At 40.4% G+C, this 20,531-nt stretch overlaps 1 protein-coding gene across 2 annotated transcripts in view; it reads left to right on the top strand.

The window, feature by feature from the left end:
* TMEM132C (transmembrane protein 132C) overlaps positions 1-20,531 on the top strand; it is a 203,685-nt gene that overhangs the window by 47,207 nt on the left and 135,947 nt on the right. For both annotated transcript variants that reach the window (XM_061355393.1, XM_061355394.1), the window contains exon 2: positions 10,506-11,394. In XM_061355393.1, the coding sequence (XP_061211377.1) occupies positions 10,506-11,394 (889 nt within the window). The remainder of the gene's footprint in view (positions 1-10,505; positions 11,395-20,531) is intronic.

Raw genomic sequence — 20,531 nt, 5'->3', positions numbered from 1 at the left:
ATTCTTAAATTAGATTTTCATATAAATAATAAACTTTTTTATTTGCCCAGGAAGCAAATAGAAAAATATCTTTGGGGCTGGGACATTGCTGGGATAGTACAGAGTGATTTCTGACTTTTATGGAACTCTACTGATTTATACCAGTGGTGAAACTTTTCTAAGGGTGGAATTCTGCAACAGTTAAAGCTGATCTAAGTCAGTACTTCAATGGTGTTTTTAAAGTAGATACTTCACACCAAATTTGCACAGATTCCTAGAGAACCCAGGTAGTGAAGACCGAAGCATTTAGTTACTGCTTAGAAAAGCTGACAAAGTTAATCTTGGAAGCATTTGCTACTTTCTCTTGCCAAGTTTCACACACCAGTGGTAAGACTGTCATGCCATACTACCTTCCTAGGCTGTCTTGTTTTGATGCTTTCACCTGATTCACATGCAGTGTAATGCCCCTGTCTCCTGCTTCATATGCCATATATAGCTGATTGGATTTAGCTGTGTTTTACTGTGTTATATCTGCCCAGAATGCACATTTGCCATGTGGTGACACTACCTTAGGCAGTCATCAAAATCTTTTCTGTGTGACTCTGTGTGTAGATTTTGAATACCGAAAGGTGCATTGAGGGGTCTGCTACCAAGCTTGACCTTTGCAGATTCTGGACCTAAATTAAGGCAAACAAAAGGGATTCTACACATACTGGTTAGGATGATGGAAATAGTTTTTGCTAATAAAGTTTTTCTTCTCCTGAAAAGTAAAATTCCCTCAAGACCATAACATGGGAAGCTGAAAGGTTTATTGAAGGCATTTGTTTAAAACTATTCCTAAGCCAAGTCACATACCCTTTCAGTCAGTTATCAGTGCTCTTGTGTAAACATTCTCATTATGATGACAGCTCTAGGGAAAGTGCTAATGAAGAAATGAAACTGTTCTCCAGGAGGGGTTTTGCTCTGCCACAGGTATCTCACGGTTGATGATGCATAATTTTGTAAGAGCAAGGAAGACTCTCAACCATGTAAGCGCAATCTCAGAGAATCCATGTGGCAGTTGGTCTGTTGTTTGGCCTAAAGATGACTTGGATCACCTTTAAAACACAGGATACTTGTATTAAGGAACAGGACATGTAATGCTAAAAGCTTATTTCAGTATTTCCAGTGGTGTGGGACTTCATGGTGTGTTTTAAATACATGATCTTGAAATCTGTTCTTTCCCAGATGTGATACCCAAATCTGCCGTTCTCTTCACAGGTCAGGAATTCCTCTTGCTGCAATTTTCCCATGGGCTTACATGGGAGCAAGTTTAAATTGTATGACCTCTAAAAAATTTGTGCAGCTTCTGACATGTTTATTATCAATCTGTGTAAAGGAGGTTTGGAAATGGAAGGATTGGATTTGTGGATAATGACATCAAAGATGTCTGAGTTCTGTGCTTAGCTTTGATAGAAACTCCTGATTATTTAGTTACACTATGTCAGTTCCCTGTCTAGATGGTGGGAAAAAGTTTTCCATCTGGTAGGTATTTAATTGCTGAGGTGAGACAGTGGGTCTGAAGGAGTTTATTTCCTGGTGCAATCCAGGACCCTGAGAATACAGGCCTTGAAACATGAGATGCCTGTTATGAACACGTTAAGGTATATGCTAAAAGTATATTATAAACCCCAGGGAAAGCCTGCCTCAGATCTGATGATCATGATCAGCCATGGCATTATTCACTGCCAGGTTCTACCCTGGTCTTTGAATTGTGTCTCTTATACTTGCGTCATGCAGAGCACGGTGCAGACTGAATCTCAGTGTAGGCTTTTTGGCACTAATGTAACACAAAGTCCTGCTATTTCTGTCATAGAATGGTTAGGGTTGGAAAGGACCTGAAGGTCATCTAGGTTAGCTTTATTTTTAGTTAACTTCTCAATGTACCTATTTACAAGGGAAAACTGTTTGCCTTTTTTCATACTCTGTGTTAAGGGGAAAAGCTTTATAATTAGTTTGAATCCTCTCTGTCCTTTTTCATACTTATGTAGATGAAAGCTTCATCCTGCACAGATCTGAGCACTATTTGTGCTGAGCTCTGTACTCTCCTGTTTTTTGTTGATTTTTGTGGCAGTGGAGAGTGCTGAGCAAATTGCACCATTCGGGCTTTAGAACCCTAATCCCTTTTAAAACAAGGACCCTGTGCCAAGCAATTTTGTGTCTAAACAGTGGAGTGAGTGCCTATCAGCATCTAACGAAGACTTAAACAGCAGAGGAAAGCACAGTGCTATTAAAAAATAGAGAGACACAGGTTGAGGAATTGCTACATTGCCAAGGCCAGAACTATGTTTCTTGTTTGTAACTTATATTTTACATGTCCCCATTTTTATGACACTTAAAAGTCAAATCTAACTGTGATACTCATGTATGTGATCACTGTGACATTCTGGCCTAGGCTTAAAATTCCCTGGGGTTTTTATGAGCTATCTTGTAGAGAGAAATTTTCAACATCCTCTGCAGAGACCTGTCTTTCACACAACTGTGCTCCTGTGAAAATAAGGTCTCTTCAGCAGAGTCTCTTCAATGGGAGATAATCCAAATATGAAAAGTTACCGGTTAAGTTAGAAAATCCTGACCATATTGCCATGGTGTCTGCTTCTTCCCCACTCTGTAACTTCCACTGTGTTATTTTTGCATGATGTAAAGACCAAAAGAACCCCAGAACAAAACTGTTTCACCTAGTCTTTAGTCTTTGTCTGATGAACTCAAAGTGTTTTTTAATCACAAGTCAATCAAATTCAGTGACAGTTTCTCTCATTTCATTGCTAGAGAAACTGAGTTGCAGAAGTTTCCTACGGCTGCCATATGTTTTTGATGGAGCTGTGAATAAACTGTGGTGTCCTAAATACTTCTCTTCTCTACAGCTATCAGATAGGATCAGCTTAAGTGTTATTTGCTTTTGACTTGTAGCGCTGACACAATGAATGAATGCAGAATCCATGGAGTTTACCACAATAAGGCAAACAGCAATGGAATGAAAGGCCATCATATGACATTTTACCTACTGTATGTTGCTCAGAGGACACTGACATTTGCAGCTTCTGGCAAGGGGAAGAAAGCCTGAGTACCTGAATGGTGTCTATATAGAAGTTTTCCAAACCTTATCTCTCAACAAAAGCTTTCATTAGCAGAAATTTGAGTTCTGGATATTTATCTTCTGCTCTAAACAGTGAGCCAGCTTAAATATGTCAGATGGGCTCAGCAGCACAGGCAATGGGTAATGTCAGCACTGGGAGCAGGAATGAATTTCTGAAATCTTCACTAACCTTTGCATATACACTGTTGTTTTACAGACTTTTAAGGTCATCAGCCAGTCTGAGGAAACGGTTTATAGATTTCAGTCCTGAATGTCAGCCAGTCTTTGACTAACACATCTTGGTTAAAGAAATTGAGAGAGATAGAGAAGATATAGGAGGGTATTTTGGAACTTCTGCAAAGGATGAGATATATAGAACTGTGGCCATGAAAAATCAGAGCTTTGTGGTTTATCATTAAAAAATCAGAAATGCATTTCTAACATGCAGTTTCCTGAAAGTTTTTCTTGTGTTTCCATATTAGACTTTCAAGATTCTCTTTCCTGTTTGTGGAAAAGCTGTGTATCACAAAACATCTCTTTGTGACTTATACGCATGTGCTTATCGTGTCAGTAATCCTGAGGAAAATAGAACAACCTGACAGATGTTGGATAATGCTTTATAATGCAGAGGTCTAATCCTGGTTTCTCATAGATAAAACACTAAAGCATGCAGTTTTACATGTAGTTAATGACATTACTCTAAATGGACTGCATATCTTTCCAAACATTCAAATCATCAGTTTAAGTCTGGGTAAGTTCCTGGCCACTGTACCCTTCTCTCTAGCAATGAGCTCTATCACCTAATCACACACTTTAAATTCCCATCATTTAGTTTCAGTAACTGTCCCATTGTTTGTGTGGTCTAAAGTGCAGAAGTTCTGGTGTACCTTTGTTGATTCACTGTTTTACATGCTCTTGTCATTCTCCTGGCAGTTCTGAAAGGACTGTGTTTTGCCTTTGCTGGAGGAGGATGGGGGAAGCGTTCAGTTCTGTACTAAATCCACAAATGTCTGTTGAGATTTAGTGGAGATTCTGGCTGCAGTAATAGACAAAGGAAAATTTCATTAAGGATATGCTCTCAGTATGTGAGAGAAGCCTATTTAATAAATCATTGTTGCAGCTTTTAATTTAACAAATACAGCATGAAATAAGTTCATCTGTCCCACTGAAATAAAATAGGGCATTTGTTAAAAATAACTGATTAAAATGTATCCTGACAATCTGTATGTGATGTGGTTTAACTGAACTCTGATCTAGGCTAAATAAGGATCTATCTACATCTGGACTTAAAATATGTCTGGTTTGCTACCAAGGGTGCGTATACTCCTATGCAAGTAGGAATATACCATCCCAGGTCAATCAACAGAACACTGCAATTAGAAATGTATGTTTGGACTTAAGGTCTGAGTTTATGAAACCTGGATTCTAAAAAGAACTAAGAAGATAATTTTGTTAGAATAATTTGTGTGACAAACTTGCCTCGTTGGGTGTTCGCAGGGTATTTGAGAACAGGCTGCAGATTCCCTCACATGTTCGCTGTATGGATTTCTTTGGCAGATTTTTTTTCCATAGTTTATTTTTAACTTCACAAATTGCTCTCAAGCATTCACCATAAGCACTTGACACTTGACATCGCCTATGTGCAATTAGTCAAAGAGTCTCTGTTCTCGCTGGATGAGAAGGCATATCTGAAGGACAAAGCATGAGGAATAGAAAACGTGGCTTCTGCAATTGCCCTGTCATGTAGGTTTTCCCATGATGTTTTTTTTGAATGATCATAGAGCTATAGATTTTAAGCCAGAAGGAAGTGGCGGGGCTTCAGTTATCCCTGTGCTTAAGCAGTAACTTGTACTGAGAAAAAGTACCTTTCAGAGAGGATTCCAGTCTTGAAGACACGGACAAACCATTGCTCCTGTTGTTGAACAGATAATCAACCTCATAGTTAAAAATGTTCCATGTTCTGAATTTGTGCTTATTTGGTTTTTAGTTCCACTCAGCCTTTCTAATAGCAAAATTCCCTTTTCTAGGTGTTAAGAAGAGGGAGCTTGGAGAGAATGAGAGTACAGCTAAGGTTGTTTTGAGCTATAAGTGAATATATTTGCTGAGCTCTAATTCTAAGCAAAATTTATGCTACAAAGATTTTGAACACTCTGAAGTCACTAAACGTGGTGCTGGTATAGAAAATTAAGGGAAGGTGAATCAGAAAACATAACTGTTGACATTTTATGGTAAAAGGAAACATCTGTGTTGATACAAGTGCATCTTTTCTACTTTTATTCTTTCTCTGTTTCTGGAGTATATGATTTGCTGTGCAAAAGCAGGACAGGATTGTAGAAGAAGATGGAGTCACAGAAGAGAATTCAAGGGTGGGGACATTTGTGAGAGGATGGTGTGTATAATGTGCTTACAGTACAGGTAGCCTCTCTGGGTGCAGGGGCAGCATGGGAATGGGAGCCTATGTAAGGAGGGGAGGATGATATTTACAGGATTTGCAGGATATTTGGTGCTGGTGCTATAACAAATATTAGAGGTTTTGTGATTTAATTAAAACTTAGAACACCAGTGGCATAGAATCTGAAAAAAAAAAATAGGTCTGGTACAGCATTCATTCTAGCTACATTTAGGAATGGAGGAACAAGGCAGTGGCTAATCCTGTTAAATAAGAAGACAAGCCTGCATTAAAAGGTACAGGAGTCTTGATGGCAGCTTCAGCTGTACTGATGTGCTTAGGGGTAACAGGAGAGCACAGAAGGATAGAAATTTGTCTATCACTTTTCATGTGGTTTGTTTCATGGAAAAAGTAATTATAAATGTGCCTTTGTGAGGGCCATACAAGGTGCAGAGAAAGCTTCTCACATTACTCCTTTGCACAGGCAGATGTCTTCTGCTTCTTGCTGGCTTGCTCTGGCTAGGAGCCTTCTGGCTGAGGGGACAGGCAGATGGTTTCCTTGAAGGCTTAGTGGCTCATCAAACATCAGTCAGTGAAGATAATGGCCATTGGCCAGTAATCTCCCACCCACAATCTAAACCCTTAATTCCCAGTCCAAAAGAGTTGTCTCAAAGCAACCTCATAAAAGGATGGTTTAAAAATACTCAGCTTTTATGACTTGCCGTGAAGCCAGCACCCAGGGCTTCAGCTCTGTATGAATTTCCCCTCAAAGAAAATTCCTCTTACACTGGAATCCAAGAAGTAATAATACAGATTGGAATTCACCATTTCATATCCAGCTCCAAAAATGAACTTACTAGGTTATAGGAATTTGAGCTGGTCTCTCACACTGGAGCCGGTAATGTGCTTAACAGATGCCTGTTTGGGTTCAGATGAAGTGCTGCAGAAGCATATGATGCCAGAAGAAGGATTAAGAAGTCACCAGGCTGTTAGAAAGGAGGAGTAATTACTTGTAAGCCTTAACTTTTGTTCTTGGCTAATGCTAGCTTTGATGGCTTTTAATCTTTTCTATGCTGGACTTCATCTCTGGACAAGTTGCAGCTCTTGTCTGATAATGTAGAAGGATAAAGTACTTACTGCCTACTTGTGAGTCAGGCCTCCTGTAATCAGAGTGAGTCACCAGTACAGACCCAGTGTTTCTGTGTATCCTGTCTCACCCTTGGCTGTATTCTTGATTGCCATTTCAGTTTGTAAAGGCACATGAAAGGTGAGTTTCACTTGTTTGAACCCACTTGGAAGACCAACAAACATCTTTCTTTAAGGATCAGGACTCTTGAATGAATTATCCAGGGTTTTCTTGGGATGTTTATACCTTTTAGCTAAACTGAGGAAGTTCAACTTCCATCATGTGAGTTTTATTTGTATAAATGGGCTTAGAACACTCCTGTCCCAGAGACCTAGATTAATATCACTGGTAAAACTGTGCCCACATTAGGGGCTGAACTGGCAGGGAAATAATTGCTCCCACAACTTACTCTGTCATAGGGATAAAACACTTAAATTTACACCTCGCTTTAACATGAACCTTTTCAGTGGTTGAGCAGAAAAAAGTTTGAAATGGAGATAGTCAAAGTAATTTTGTGCTTAATGATTATTTAAAATAACATCTTGTGCTATGAAACTCAGAAAAAATGTGGTTTCTTGTTTAAATTCTCTGATAAATTAAAGGACTTTGTGGCTGAGCTGATGGAGCATACAGAAATGCTCTCTGGAAACATATAATTAATTATGGCAGGCCATGAAGGTTGTTGGGTAGAGATGAAGAGTATAGAATAAATCCCTTAAGTGACGGCCTGTAGTTTCTGGTCATATGGTGCAGATTCTAAAATAAAATAGACAACTTGAACTACTGATTTATCAGTAGAAGGCTTAAAGTGCTTAAATAAGTTGTCTGAAGTACAGCCATCACTATGGAAATATAGCACTCCATTATGTATGGTATGAAAATGGGTGGAAATCTTCAGACTTCAATAGAAAAGTGAAGCTTTTTCTTCTTTCTGCTGTCAGTCTGGCTGCAGAGGTTTTGCTGCTTGCCTCGTTAAAGCAGGAGTTGCATGGCTATTTTTCTTACTATTGGGCCAAGTCCCACATACCTCATCCATGGGATTGATCTGGGATAAATGGAGTGCCTGTGAAAATGAGACCACTGTCTGTATGAGGGTATGTCTGTATGAGCAAAAGTCCTGGGAACTGCAGAAAAACAGCTGCTAAGTGTCAAGCATAGATCCTGATGAACAACCCTTTGAAACTTCAGTTGTCTCTGCAGCCTGCTGAGTTTATTTCTGTTTGGGCTTTGGTTTGGTTTGGTTTTATTGAAAACTTGAGCAAAATGTACCTGTGTGCATAAGGCAAGTAATGCTGACATTCATGGAAGTGCTTATGTTCTGTCATTGACTAGAGCTTGCTGCCCTGGAACATTCCAAGGCTCTTGGCCTGAAACATGAAGATGCGTAATATAGAAATGCTAATGATTTGTGAAGTCAAATTCAGTAGCCAAACCGAGCAGTAAGAAGCTGACTTCTTGTGTAGCAAACCAGGTTTTTTGAAAAGAATGATGCTACCTGTCACGTAAATGCACACAACTGCTCTTTGCAAGGGGCTGCAGGCAGCTGATCAAATCACAGCAGGCTCATTCAGGGCAGGTGAAGGGATTTAGAGAGGAAAGTGGGACCAAACTGCTGCTGTTTCAGTAAACCGAGTTCTTGTTCTGCTTCTGGACAAGAAAAAATATGTAAGTTTTGCTGTTTTCTTGAAAGGTTCATAGTCCAAAGTGGATCTTCTTTGCACTCTTTATTGTTACAGCACTTTGGAATGTAACCCCAACAGATTAATATTTTGATTCAGCTAAGGAGAAATCTATCAGCTCAGGGGATGGTATTTGTACACTCCTTTCCAGTACAATTAAAATACGTGCCATTGGAGATGGCAGATTGGAGACTTGCAGGATCGTAACAGTGTGCTAAACTGATGTTATATTTTAAACATGAACTTGGTTGGCAGAGTGTGTTGAGCTAGTAATTCACTGTGTGATGGTGCTGTCATTGACAGGCCTGTTTCTTTTATTTTTGCCTTCTATTTTATTTTATTTTAATTTTTGCCCAGTCATGGCATTTTTCTCTATGAGAACTGATTCACCCAGTGGTGGTGCATGAATTAAACATGAGTGAATGTATCTTAATTCCTTTTTCAAATTGATGACTGCTGTCCTTTGAAAAACTCTGGTTTCCTCCTCCACCTCCACATTTGTTGCTTTCCTCTTTCCTTAACTGCCTAACACCTGCCTTCCAGAGCTCTTTGCTCTCCCTGCAAGCTACCTGTGTGCACACTCAACAGGACTGTGGTGGTGGTGTCTGTCAGCTGCAGTCATGTGGTGCAATGATAGATACTGACTATTTATTACTTGAAAACCTTTAATTAAATTTGGCTGCATAATTAGCATTCCTGGAGGACAATGAATCTGCTATTTGCAAAAATGCTCAAGCTGCAGTCTTTTGAGAAAGCTGGCAAGAGCCTGTCTCTATAGGGCTTTCTGGAGATCTCCAGGTTTTCCTGAGTTTCAGCTGAATCTGTGCATTATACATTGCCTTTAAGGTTGCCTTTCTATAAAGAGCTGAACTCTGATGGGATTCCCCAAAGACATTGGAACTGACATATGTCTGAGGGCAAGGTCTATTTTTAAGTATTAAAGACAGTTTAGCACTAGATGCATCGTATATCAATAGTTAATCTCTTTAGTGTAAGTTAGGAAGAGGGTAATGAGTATTAGGTAATCCAAATGCTATAACTGTTCTCCATTGTTATCTACCCTAATTTAGGTAATAAATTTAACCTTTAGGCAGGATGTGTTGTTAATCTTTATAACGGACCTGATATTCAGCTGAAACTCAAAATCAGCCAGTAGGTACTAATTTGTCTCTGTGCATCTTCTGCATTAGTACTTGTTGAAATACTTCTAGCCTGTGATGTGCATCTGCATTTAAATAATTTAGCTGTCAATATTAAATTACAGAGCATAGTGCTAGAAACAGTAATGCAAGAGCAAGGTTTCTTGACAGAAGAAGAATGTGAAATGGTGTGTGTATCACTTCTTAGAAAAGCAGTTTCTTTCTTTGGCTGTAGAGCAGAACCTATCTTTGATCTCCTGGCCAGTGTTCTTGTAGGGCTGGTGATTAGGAGTCCTTCGGGGGCTGTGGTTCAGTGGACCATACCGATGTACTGGATGCCTTATGCATGCTGTAACTGAACAGAAGGATTACAAAGACAGGAGGGAAGTTCCTAAGTGGGTGGAAAGTTTAGAAGAGGGTGGTATAACCAGAAAAAGGGTAGGGAAGGTGAGCACGTGGGTGGCTTAAAAGACAGCCTGTTTACTTAGGGAATTGCTTTTGGAAGACTAACTTTGATTTGTGGCAGGTCCTTAAGAGGATTGGTGTGTGCAAAGTTATACACGTTTGCTTGATGCTTTGTTAGGGAGGTGAGACATTGCATAGGAGTGACAAGTAACCTATTTATTTCTCATCCAGGTGATAGTCAAAGTATTCAACGAACATTTTCTAGATCTGCTGCGTATTAGCAAAGCACTGCTGCAGTCGAGTTCAGCCATGTAAAACGGCTATTGGAACAAGCATTGTTTCTGCTTTGTGAACCTTCCTCTTCCTACTCGCTCTGTGTGTATGAACGACTGATCGCACTGCAGACAGCCCTTTGTACATCACCTGTGTGACTAAACGTTTGTCATAGAGAAACTCAAAGCAGCACTAGAGATTGTCTTTTCTTTTTTTTTTTCTTTTGTGAATGTAATGAAACAAACGAAGTTGGCTACATCTGACCAATCAGCTACACTGTGAATATTTTTTGCATGAAATAATTCTTGTCCCTGACTTACCGGTAGCTTTGCTAAAGCTGTAGTCCCTTTGAACCTATAAGCAGATGTGATCTAATTCATATCATCTTTTCTTTTAACAGTGGCTGAGTGTAGAGGGGTCTTGAACGGTAATCAGAGATTTTCTTCATTACCAACATACTTACCTGTGAGCTATCGTATCTTCAGTGCTGAGACATCTTTCTTTCTTAAAGAAGCCAACCAGGACTTCATGAGAAATTCCAGCTTGCAGTCCAGGGTGGAATCATTCTTCCCATATAAAGCCAAGAGGCCACCTATATTAAATGCCAGCTATGGACCTTTTTCTGTTGAACAAGCTGTGCCGCAGGATCTAATGTTAACTTCCAACTTTTTTGGATCTGCCAACAAGTTTACTTATAACTGGAAACTTCAGTCCTACATAATGAGCAACAAAATTTACCTGAGCAAGCCCAAAGTGCAGGTGCTGTTCTACATCGTGGGCAGGGACTGGGATGACTATAGCACCACGGAGCGGCTGCCCTGCCTGCGGGTGTTCGCCTTCCGAGAGACGCGGGAAGTCAGAGGCAGCTGCAGGCTGAAAGGGGACCTGGGGCTGTGTGTGGCAGAGCTGGAGCTCCTGCCAAGCTGGTTTAACCCTCCCGTGGTTGTCACAGGCCGTAAGAAGCCACCAGATCAATTTGATGGGAGCCCTGTGGAGCTTTACTATACTATTCAACCGGGAGACGAGAAGGGAGAGTGTACCGCTGAGGATATAAGGAAGGGGAATGCTATTCGGCCAGGAAAAGATGGTATGGATGAAACAATGTCCCACTTACAGAGGATTGGATCTGTCAGCCTCTATCGAGGCCAGGAGACTTCTCAGCTAACAGAGCTACGGCTGGATGGTAATATTGTTGTCTGGTTGCCCTCAAAGCCTGTCAAGCAAGGGGAGGTGGTGAATGTTTATGTGACAATTGCCAACAACTCTACAGTGGATCAGTTCATACTCAGGTATAGTAGATTGTTTCTGCATGTTTCCAATGTAGTAGCACACAAAGATGTTGGAGACATGGCATAAATCTCAACTAACTTGATATTAAATCCACACTGAAAGTTGCTCCTAGCCATTGAAATACCTTTTTTCCCCTTTGATCACTGCAAAGAGGGTTGAAAGCCTCCATCACTAGAAAGCTTTTAACATGTATGCCATGATATTTGTCGCACGCTCGCTTTCTGCAACAGTGCCCAAAACATGGCAATTTGATACTTTAGTGAGGCCATGTCTGCACAGTGGTGGACAGTAAAGTGCAAGGAAAGTTCTCTGCTTTACAGCACTTTTAAAATTAGGCTTCTATTGCATAGGCATGAAGTTCAAACATGGCAAAACTTCAATTACCTGCTTTTCTTTAAGTGCTCTGGCAGAGGCCTCTCCCTCACAGAGTGGTTTTATTTATGAGACCTCTTTAGGGAGGGGTTTAACTATCTACTTGTAGCTATGTGCTGGCAAAGAGAAACACTACTTACACCATTTAAGGCCTAATGTGTTTGATATTGCTGTTGATTCTAAAGGACTGTTAAAAGTGAGTACCATTATTTTGGACAGGAGTGGTGAATACAGGACCTGAGAACACAAGAACTGCCTTACTGGGTCAGATCACTTCCCTTTTATTTTCTTCTTTAGAGGTTTCCCTGCTGATCAGATGAAAATCCTTTGAGGATGACTGGGAAACTTGTTAATCACTGAAATATTTGATGTATCTTTTTTCCTTGTTACCAGGCTTTAAATTCAAGGAAAATTTCCACGGTGATAAGCAACAATTGCTCTTTAAAGCCTCAGGGAATCAGAGTTTCCTGAAAGATTCTGCACATGAAAGTATTTATTTCTAAGGCTTATATGAATTAGATTAATACATAGTTGACAACTACCGAGGAGAATAGCCTTTAGAACAGGAAGTGTCGCTTGGCAGATAAAAGGCTTCTATTTTAGAAAGGAGGGATTTTAGTCATCCCAGAATCGTTCTGATGTTTGCAGCTTTGGTTAAATTGGCGAGATAATCTCCCAGACACCTGTTTGCTCAGTGAAACCTCTGCTATAGAAGTCTTTTCTAACGTTGCTGCTTATCTTTTATTGAAAATCCTTTTTCACAGAGTAGTAGGAAAAGAATAGTTTTCCACATAACAGGCGTAGCTGTGGTGAAAGAAGAAATCCAAAGGCAATGAACTGGATGTTTGCTGGGTGGATGGGAGGGGATTGCCCTTTGAAGGTCTGTGTCACGGTCTTTATTATCCTGAGAAGTGAGCTGAAGATCAATAAGCTTGTTGAAATCTGCTGATATATTTCTTTGCTCAGAAATGAGTCTGACTGCCAAGGCAACAATGCCATTTGCATGCTGAGAGGTGCAATAGGTAGATATACTAATGTGGGACATCAGTAGTTGCCTGTGTGACTTGCTGTTATGAACAAAATGGATTTGCACTCAGAACAGGTGACAGATTTATTTGAAGGGAATAATCTGACATTTGTTAATAGGTTGGTGGTTCTGTTGTCACATGCAGAGCTCAGGCCGTGTTTTCTTGCTGAAAGACTCTTTTGGAGAAAAGAAGGTTTGCATTTTTAATTTAATTATAAAATTACTTTGAACCAAACAGAAGAACATGAGGCTGAAGAGACCAAGATTGTTTTTGAAATGGCTTTTGCTTGCTTCTGGTACACATGGACAGGTTTGTCACTGTCTTGAGATGGAGTATAGGGCTGGCTCATGTTCTAAAAATCAGCACTGTTCTGTGTGCTTCTTCCTCTCCTCAGCCAAAGGCAAGAAAATCAACGTGAGATAATCCAGAGCAATCTTGGGTTTGAAAACATTGTCTTGCAGGTCTGCTAGTCTCTTGTATCTATCAAAGAAGCTGATCCGTGCAGTTGTTAAGGCATCAGGTGGAAGCTTTGCTCAGGGTGTCCAGGGGGATAATTACATATGAAAGAGAAGGAAATAGTTTCAACTGTTTTCCTGACACTTCAAGAGGAAGGGACAGCTGAGCCCCACTGCAAAAGTCATACAGCACTATCCTACAAGTCCTGATCTGCATGGCTTGTTCTGGGTCTGGGAAGGTTTCTTTCGTACTTTTAGTGGCTGAGGGCTGGTGAAAGGCTGGCAAAGCCACCTTAAGTTCTATGGTGGAAATCTGTTGTCTTCAGTGAAAATTCCTAGGTGCAAAAGAGTATGGGATTTGACCCAGGAATCTGGGAAGTGCCTGCATCTTTCAGGAGAAAAAAAGCCAAGCAAATACAGGAGCCAGAGAGTAGCCAGTGCATATGCTGGGTCTGCCTAAGGGCTCCTTTAACCTTCTCTGTGGCTATTGCCTGGATAGATAGAAGGCTGAATACTCTCATGCTCAGGGGTTCCCAGCAGAGCAATCCCTACATTCAGTGACATGCATTCACATTTAATCATGCTAAAGTAAAACACACCACACATTGTCCCCGGGCACAGTGAGTTGGTTTATTTTCTGCTTCTTGTATGTTATTCATCGAAGTATTGCAACATCCAGTGCTGAAGCAAACAGTATGTGATCATTGCTGGGGTAGGGGAGAGGGAATAATAGCAACAAATTTTCTCTGGCAAAAGGAAAGCAGACTGGTTTAAATGACCTCATACCCACAAATCATTGCAGTTGAAACCATGTTCTTAAGCTGGGTCTCAATTCAGAATCCTGTTATTGTACCTATAAATTTATCAGCCCAAGAACACCAGTAAAGTCAAAGAGAATGACTAATGTGACAGGGAGTGAAGTGCATTATGCATGGTAGTACATTAGAGCAGTAGGAGCACTGTCTGAATAAACACAGATCTTCTTTTCTTGCAACTAGTCAAGCACAGGGCTATTGTGAAAGCAGTTCAAAGGATACTAATGGGTTACAGGCTACAGGTCCTGTCCTGCTGTGTCACGTCTGGTAAGTCTTTACAGGCATTTTCTGTATGTAACATAGAAGATGAGAATAGTTGGTTGTCATCACTCTCAGGAGTGGGAAACCTGTTTTCAGACCTGCTCCTAAAAGACCTTGGCTTCCTCTGATGGGAATGGGTTTCAGGTTTGCCATATATTATCAACAGTAATATGAATGAGAATCTTGATTAAAGAGCTAAAGAAACAGAGAAGACGGAAGAGAATATTTCACTGCATTCCTGCCACGGAGAAGGATTTCTAGGCCTGCTGACTGCTCAGAATGGGAAATTACTGATACCTCCTCTAGCAGTTGGGTAAACTATGAACAGAAGAAAAGTAGCATCAGTATAGGACAGAAAAGTGAAAAAACCCTAGCAATGTTTAAAGTAAAGAATAGGTGTTATGTGCACTTCCCAAAGCTGTTATAAATTAACACCACTGGCTTCAGCAGAGGTGCCATGATTGATTGTTGCTGTGTACACACACTCTTGTTATCTACTCATTATTTTGGGTGTATTGTCTGTAAGGATTAGAAAGCAAAATCCTTAGGGCAGGACCCTGTTCTTGAATGCTTTTACGAGATGCCCTTGCAGCCAGCAGGCTACAAATAAGGGGGGAAAATCATAGCCATGCTGAAAGTAACTTTCAGAAAGTAGCACGCAGCTGCATGTATATGCTGAGATTTTTGAAGGCAAGTAGGAAGCTGGGCACTCAATTTCTATTTGTAGTACTGGGGAGTTGGTAAGCTGAGTGTATTAGGCAGCTTGAAAAGGTTGGCCTGTGCGCATTGCTGTGTTTGTTCTGTAGCTCTAAATACTTTTCCAGCTACTACACCATTAAAGGATCCTTCCATCTGTTTCATGGAGTGACATGCCACATTTGATCTGACAGAGCACTGTTCAGCACAGGGCAAAAGCTAGAGATGTGGGAGTGCTGGGAAGCAGCTAATCTCTAACTGACTCTAGAAGGTGCTGAGCCACCAGATAACCCGATTTACAGGAGGTATAGAGCAGGATAAGTAAAAAGAAAAAGGATGAAGTTGTTAATCTGTCCTGATTAGCAAAAATAAGTGAAAGACATAGGGTGCTCCCCCCCCCCCCCGGCTTCTTATTAAAGATTTTGCAGCGCATGTCATTGCCTCTGAAGGGGTGTAGGCTGTAAACAGTGTTACTGAATTACCTTTGTCCTGCAAACTAAATCAACCTAAGACAATGGATAATTAGCAGCGATAATAAATCTACAGGTTGGAAGACAGATAAAGGATAAGTGCAGTGAGGAAAGCTATTAAGCCTATCAGCTGAGCAGCTTTATATGTAAATTCCTAATGATTATTGACAGCAGTGCTATGTTGGGTAGTATTGAGAACAGCTGAAAACCAAGAGGAAGATACACACATGAGGTAGCTCTACAGAATACCCATAGCTAGAAAAAGTAGTTATAACATCTGTGTACTGAATGTTTATAAATCCCAGTATTTTGAAGATTGGATTGTTATCTAGCCATAAATAGCCATTTTGGAATACTTGGCCATGAAATAGGTGTATCTCCAGTGCTAATTCCACCTATTTTTCATGGAAGACCTATTTGAGCCTTCCTAGGGAGCAAACCACTCAAGAGGAGCAGTCTAGGCTTGGTACTGCCCTCAGCTGTTTTGTCTGCTTTATGTAAAAGAAACAAAAGTAATAACATTTTCAAGCAATTACTGTTCTATTTTAGGTACTGGCATTTCATCATATAGGTAAGATTAGCCTTTAGTACTCTGAAATTTACCTGTGTTTAACTGTTGGTTTGTTAGTTTTTAATGCTACATCACTGCAAACCCAAGTGACACTGTAATGACTAACTAAAGCTGAAGTCAACCACACTATGTGAAACCAAAACCAGAGCTGAGTTCACTCTGTGTCTTGTGTCAACCCACAGTTTGGGACATAATATCGCAAGCACCTATTTTCCAGAGTAAATGGAATGCTGATTTCCAGCTGTGAAATGAAGTGTGCACTTTTGTAATGCTGATTCATATTTTAAAACTAATGCAGCTGAGTGAAATAAAGAGAGATGGAATGATTTGGTGGGATGCTCTTCTGGGCGTGCATGTGTGGCTCCAGGTGTGAACTGCAACAAAACATTTTTCATTTCCTATGCAGCTTTGCATTACTTAAATATTTAAAAGTGATTTCACTGCACAAAAGCATTTCAATTGACATGTGAAGGGAGAGAAGTTTGAAGACCTCACTCTTGGTTCTGTTGTCTCCTTATGGTGCATTTTCAGTTGAAAAGTTCTAAAATTCAGACCCACAGTTTTACCTGTTGAATGATTGTAAAAAATAACACGTATGTTGTGTATGATAGCTAGATTGCCATTTATAGAGCCTTAAACCTTCTCTTTAGACATACATCTTGTATCCTGAGGCACAGATAAAACTTTTAAGTGGCTAATTCTTACACTGTATAAAAATAAAGCATGCATGACAGGCAGTCCAAATAGCCAAGTGCTGTTTGTTCTCGCCTGAGATAGTTTCCCCATTCATGTTCCCATCTTGAATAAACAAAATGCAAACCTGCTGGCAGAGTCAGTATTCTGTTCATTTTTTATTTTGTCTCTCTTTTTCAGTAAAGTCAGTTATTAAGACTGGAAAATAAAAGCAATTTGCTTGCATAGGAACTTTTAATCGGGGTTCAGAGGAACTGAAGAATCTCTTCCCCAGTCCTCCAGCCCCTCAAAGGAGTTTCCCAGTTATTTTATGGTATTGATAGGACCCGCAAAGGCAGGTGTTAGGCCAGAGGTGGTTTGCAAAATCATTCAGAGCTGTGAATTCTGGTTTGAAGGGGCTTTATGTATTGCGTTGATGAAGGGTTTATATATTTCATTGTGTAGCATTTAGCCTTCTGAAACTTAATTCTTTCTGGGGTTTTTTGTTTGTTTCCCCTTCTATAGAATGATTAGTGAGAATTCAGCTACAAATCTACAGAGGAGCAGGTTAATGAAAGAAAGGTAGTGATCTAGTCCTTATTGTGCACTAATTAGGAAGCCAAGAGATCAGAGTTCTCTTCTTTCATCTGTTCAGGACTCATTGTGTTACTTTAGGCTGATCACTTTTTTCCTGCCTTCATCTTCGTTCAGGGAAGAGACTAGGCAGTGCTCTGTGTGCGCCATTCAGTATAGCAAGTCTCTGGTCCCCATAGGGCATTTGTGTCTTACATAATATAAGTGACAGTAAATCATACAAAAGCTGTTACACTGTAGGGATTCTGATTTTTGCAAGTAACAAAATGTAGTAGCACCTTGCCAAGTGCTTTGAAATTACTCCAAAGTAAAAGCATGGTTAAAAATTCATAGCAGTCATGCTATCGCTTCTTATGTTCTGCTTCAGTAAGCAATGGGGAGATAGTCTGTTAATATACTCCTAATTGGCATTGATTAGTGAATATGACAGACTAACAGTAAAAGGGTAACTATTTCCCATATAACTTTAAAAAGCATTTGTGATGTAAAAAATGCTTCCTCAAAGCATTTTGGGCAAATGTGTCAATAGAATTTTGAGAGGATGGCATCATACTCCAGTTAGTTTAATTTCATTAACTCTTAGCAAGCATTCTTCATGGACATCACTCTTGTACCAGAGCAGCTGGGCCCTACAAACAAATGACTCATCCTCAAAATGCTAAGCCTGGTGAGGGTGACCTTTAAACAGAGACTGAGAAAAGGTGCTTCTTACCAGAACCAAGTGAAGATGTGTAGAGCTTGCTTGAGTCTATGGTAGCAGTGAGTCAGGATTGGTAATGTTTTAAAAGGAACTGATTGCTGACTGGAAATTGAAAGGAGAAAACAGGAGCTCTTCCTCTGACCCTCTTTAAAAGCCTTTACAAAATAGTGCTTGAGAAACCTGAGCAATTCTATTGATGCCTCCAGTGCAATGTAACTCCTTGGTACTGAGAATAGACTGTTGTTAGAGGGCTGAGTCTGTGTTCCTTACTGTAGAAGTCAGATGCAGATTGACCATGAGTGAGTCACTGAAGCACAGCTTTGCAATCATTGAACCACACGAGGCTTCAGACCATGACACGTTCAGGAGCTGAGCATTAAAGCTCAATGATGCTGATGTCCGTAGACTCCTCAGTGTTGAGGATGAGAAGTTACAGCCTCCCTTTTGAAAATATTATGCTTAACACCGTGGTCAGCTGCCTGTTAAGTGTAAATCACATCATGCCGAGTCTTGCAATTAACTAATTTGGTCGTGTAATACTGGTGGAAATATTCTTTCTATCACAAAGGGATTGGCCATAAATGGAAGAGAACAAAATCGGTGCCTCACCAGTCAGCCAGGGAGCTGCTAGCTCTCAGTGCTGCTTCAGCTGCTTGGAGCTGAAGGTTTTGGTTAACTTCTGGCAAACTCATGTGTGTATTAGTTTCAGAAACTTCATATTGAGGTATCTTGTTAAAACCCCCCTTGTAAGCAGTTTCCCCTCCCATCCCCTTTAGCCTCTGCAAACTGGTGAAGTCATTCCTGGCTTCTTTGCAGCTATGCTGCAGCACGTGTTGCTAAATGCGCACTGGTGCCTCTGGCTCTTGACTTTCTGTTTTGAGATCTTGCTCTGAGGTGCAGTTGTCTCCTGCTAACTTCTGCTTTCCCTGACCTTTGCAAATGCCTGTGCATGTGCAAGGCTGCTTAAAGATGAGATGAGGCACCTCTACTTGGTTTCTGTTTAGACTATTAGCCATTTGTGTGACTCAAGTTACCACAGTTAATTAAATCCCTGGTTACTTGCCTAATTAGAAACAATGGTGGCTCATTAAAAGATCATACCATGTACATCCCAGTCTTCCCAAACCAGCAGTAGTGAGGGAAACTTCATACTAGTGGGAGTATATTTTAGTTAAACCAAGGTAGATATTTTCTGGCTGTCTGAAAAAGGCTGTGATCTGATGCATTAGGGAATCTCCTGGGAATTCTCTGTGTGATTATCTGACAAGCTGTTGGGTACCAAGGCTACTGTAAGCAAGAAAGTGTGTGAGCCTGTAGGTCTGAATGAAAATTAGTATCCTTGAGAAAATTATGCGACAAGGCTTTAAAACCTAGTGCATCTGTTAAAGCTGTAAAAGCAGTAGCAGCTCACTGGAGTGATGCTGGGAGGGACAGCAGCAAGTCATAGGTGGGATGGAAGTTTGAGGAGTAATCCAAGAGTAGGTACCTGGCTCAGGAGAACTGTAAAATCGGGCTTATCTGTATTGTTTCATTGGTACTTGAGGGTCTCATTATTTAAGATGGAAACTGTCGGGTTGATTGAAGTTTCTGTTTGGGCATACTGCTGCTTCTCATTCATGACAGCGCATACACAAAGCATTCAAATTGGTTATATGCTCTTAGGGCGCTTCACAGTTGAAACTTCCACAGAAGGCATGGGGATGCTGGGAAGTGCTACTCTGCACTTGGGAGAGAATTTCTACACAATACCGAGCTTTCCTAAAAGGTACAGGGTGTTTGAATCCATTTTTTGTCACTGTTCCTTCATGAAATGCATTTGGGTGCTCTGTATTTCCTGGAATTCCCACTCTGCACTGTGTATGCTGCCTCTTCAGAAAGAGGTGTGTGCTGCTGTGTGTGGTACCCTCTTGAAAAGCAAGTTGCATTTCTATAGAGTTTCAGTGCACAGAAAATCTGTTTAATTCACAGTTTAGATAAGACTGGCTTAAAAAGGAATTCAGCATCTTTTATGTTTGTTTGTCTGGTTCCTGGTGTTTTACAAAATGTCTCTATTAGCAAAGCTGCCAGGGGGTTAATTTGCACTAACAGCCTAATCATCTCCAACAGCATCATTTTAGGTTTTCATATGGCTGCTTAGATCAGCAAGACTAGAGAAAAGAAGGCTTGAGAAATAGTATGTATCTGAGGGAAAAAAGAAAGAAGAAGACAAATGGGGGGAAGCATTTCAGACACATCCCTCTGTATTTTCAGCTGTCAGGCTGTTCAGAAAGATTTGCTTTTTCTTACAAGCTCTGGTTCTAAGTTGTAAGCCTTGATTTCCAAAGTGCTGTGAGACTAAGCTCTCTGTACAAGAGAGACAGGCTCATTAAAGGGAATATGTGGTACTCACACCAAAGCCTAGAGCCCAATTCCTCAACCTCCCTAGTTAGTCGTTAAACAGAACACATAAATAGTATGGATTATGAATCACAACTTGGTTTTGTGGCTGAGAGTGCCTGACAT

Source organism: Neopsephotus bourkii, unplaced genomic scaffold (assembly GCF_033783945.1).
Source record: "Neopsephotus bourkii isolate Nb327-2 ecotype Australia unplaced genomic scaffold, CSIRO-AGI_Nbou_v1 NB_795, whole genome shotgun sequence".
In the NCBI taxonomy this organism is placed as follows: Eukaryota; Metazoa; Chordata; class Aves; order Psittaciformes; family Psittacidae; genus Neopsephotus; species Neopsephotus bourkii.
The sequence above is the reverse complement of the archived record's forward strand: the minus strand, read 5'-3'. Positions and strand labels throughout refer to the sequence as shown.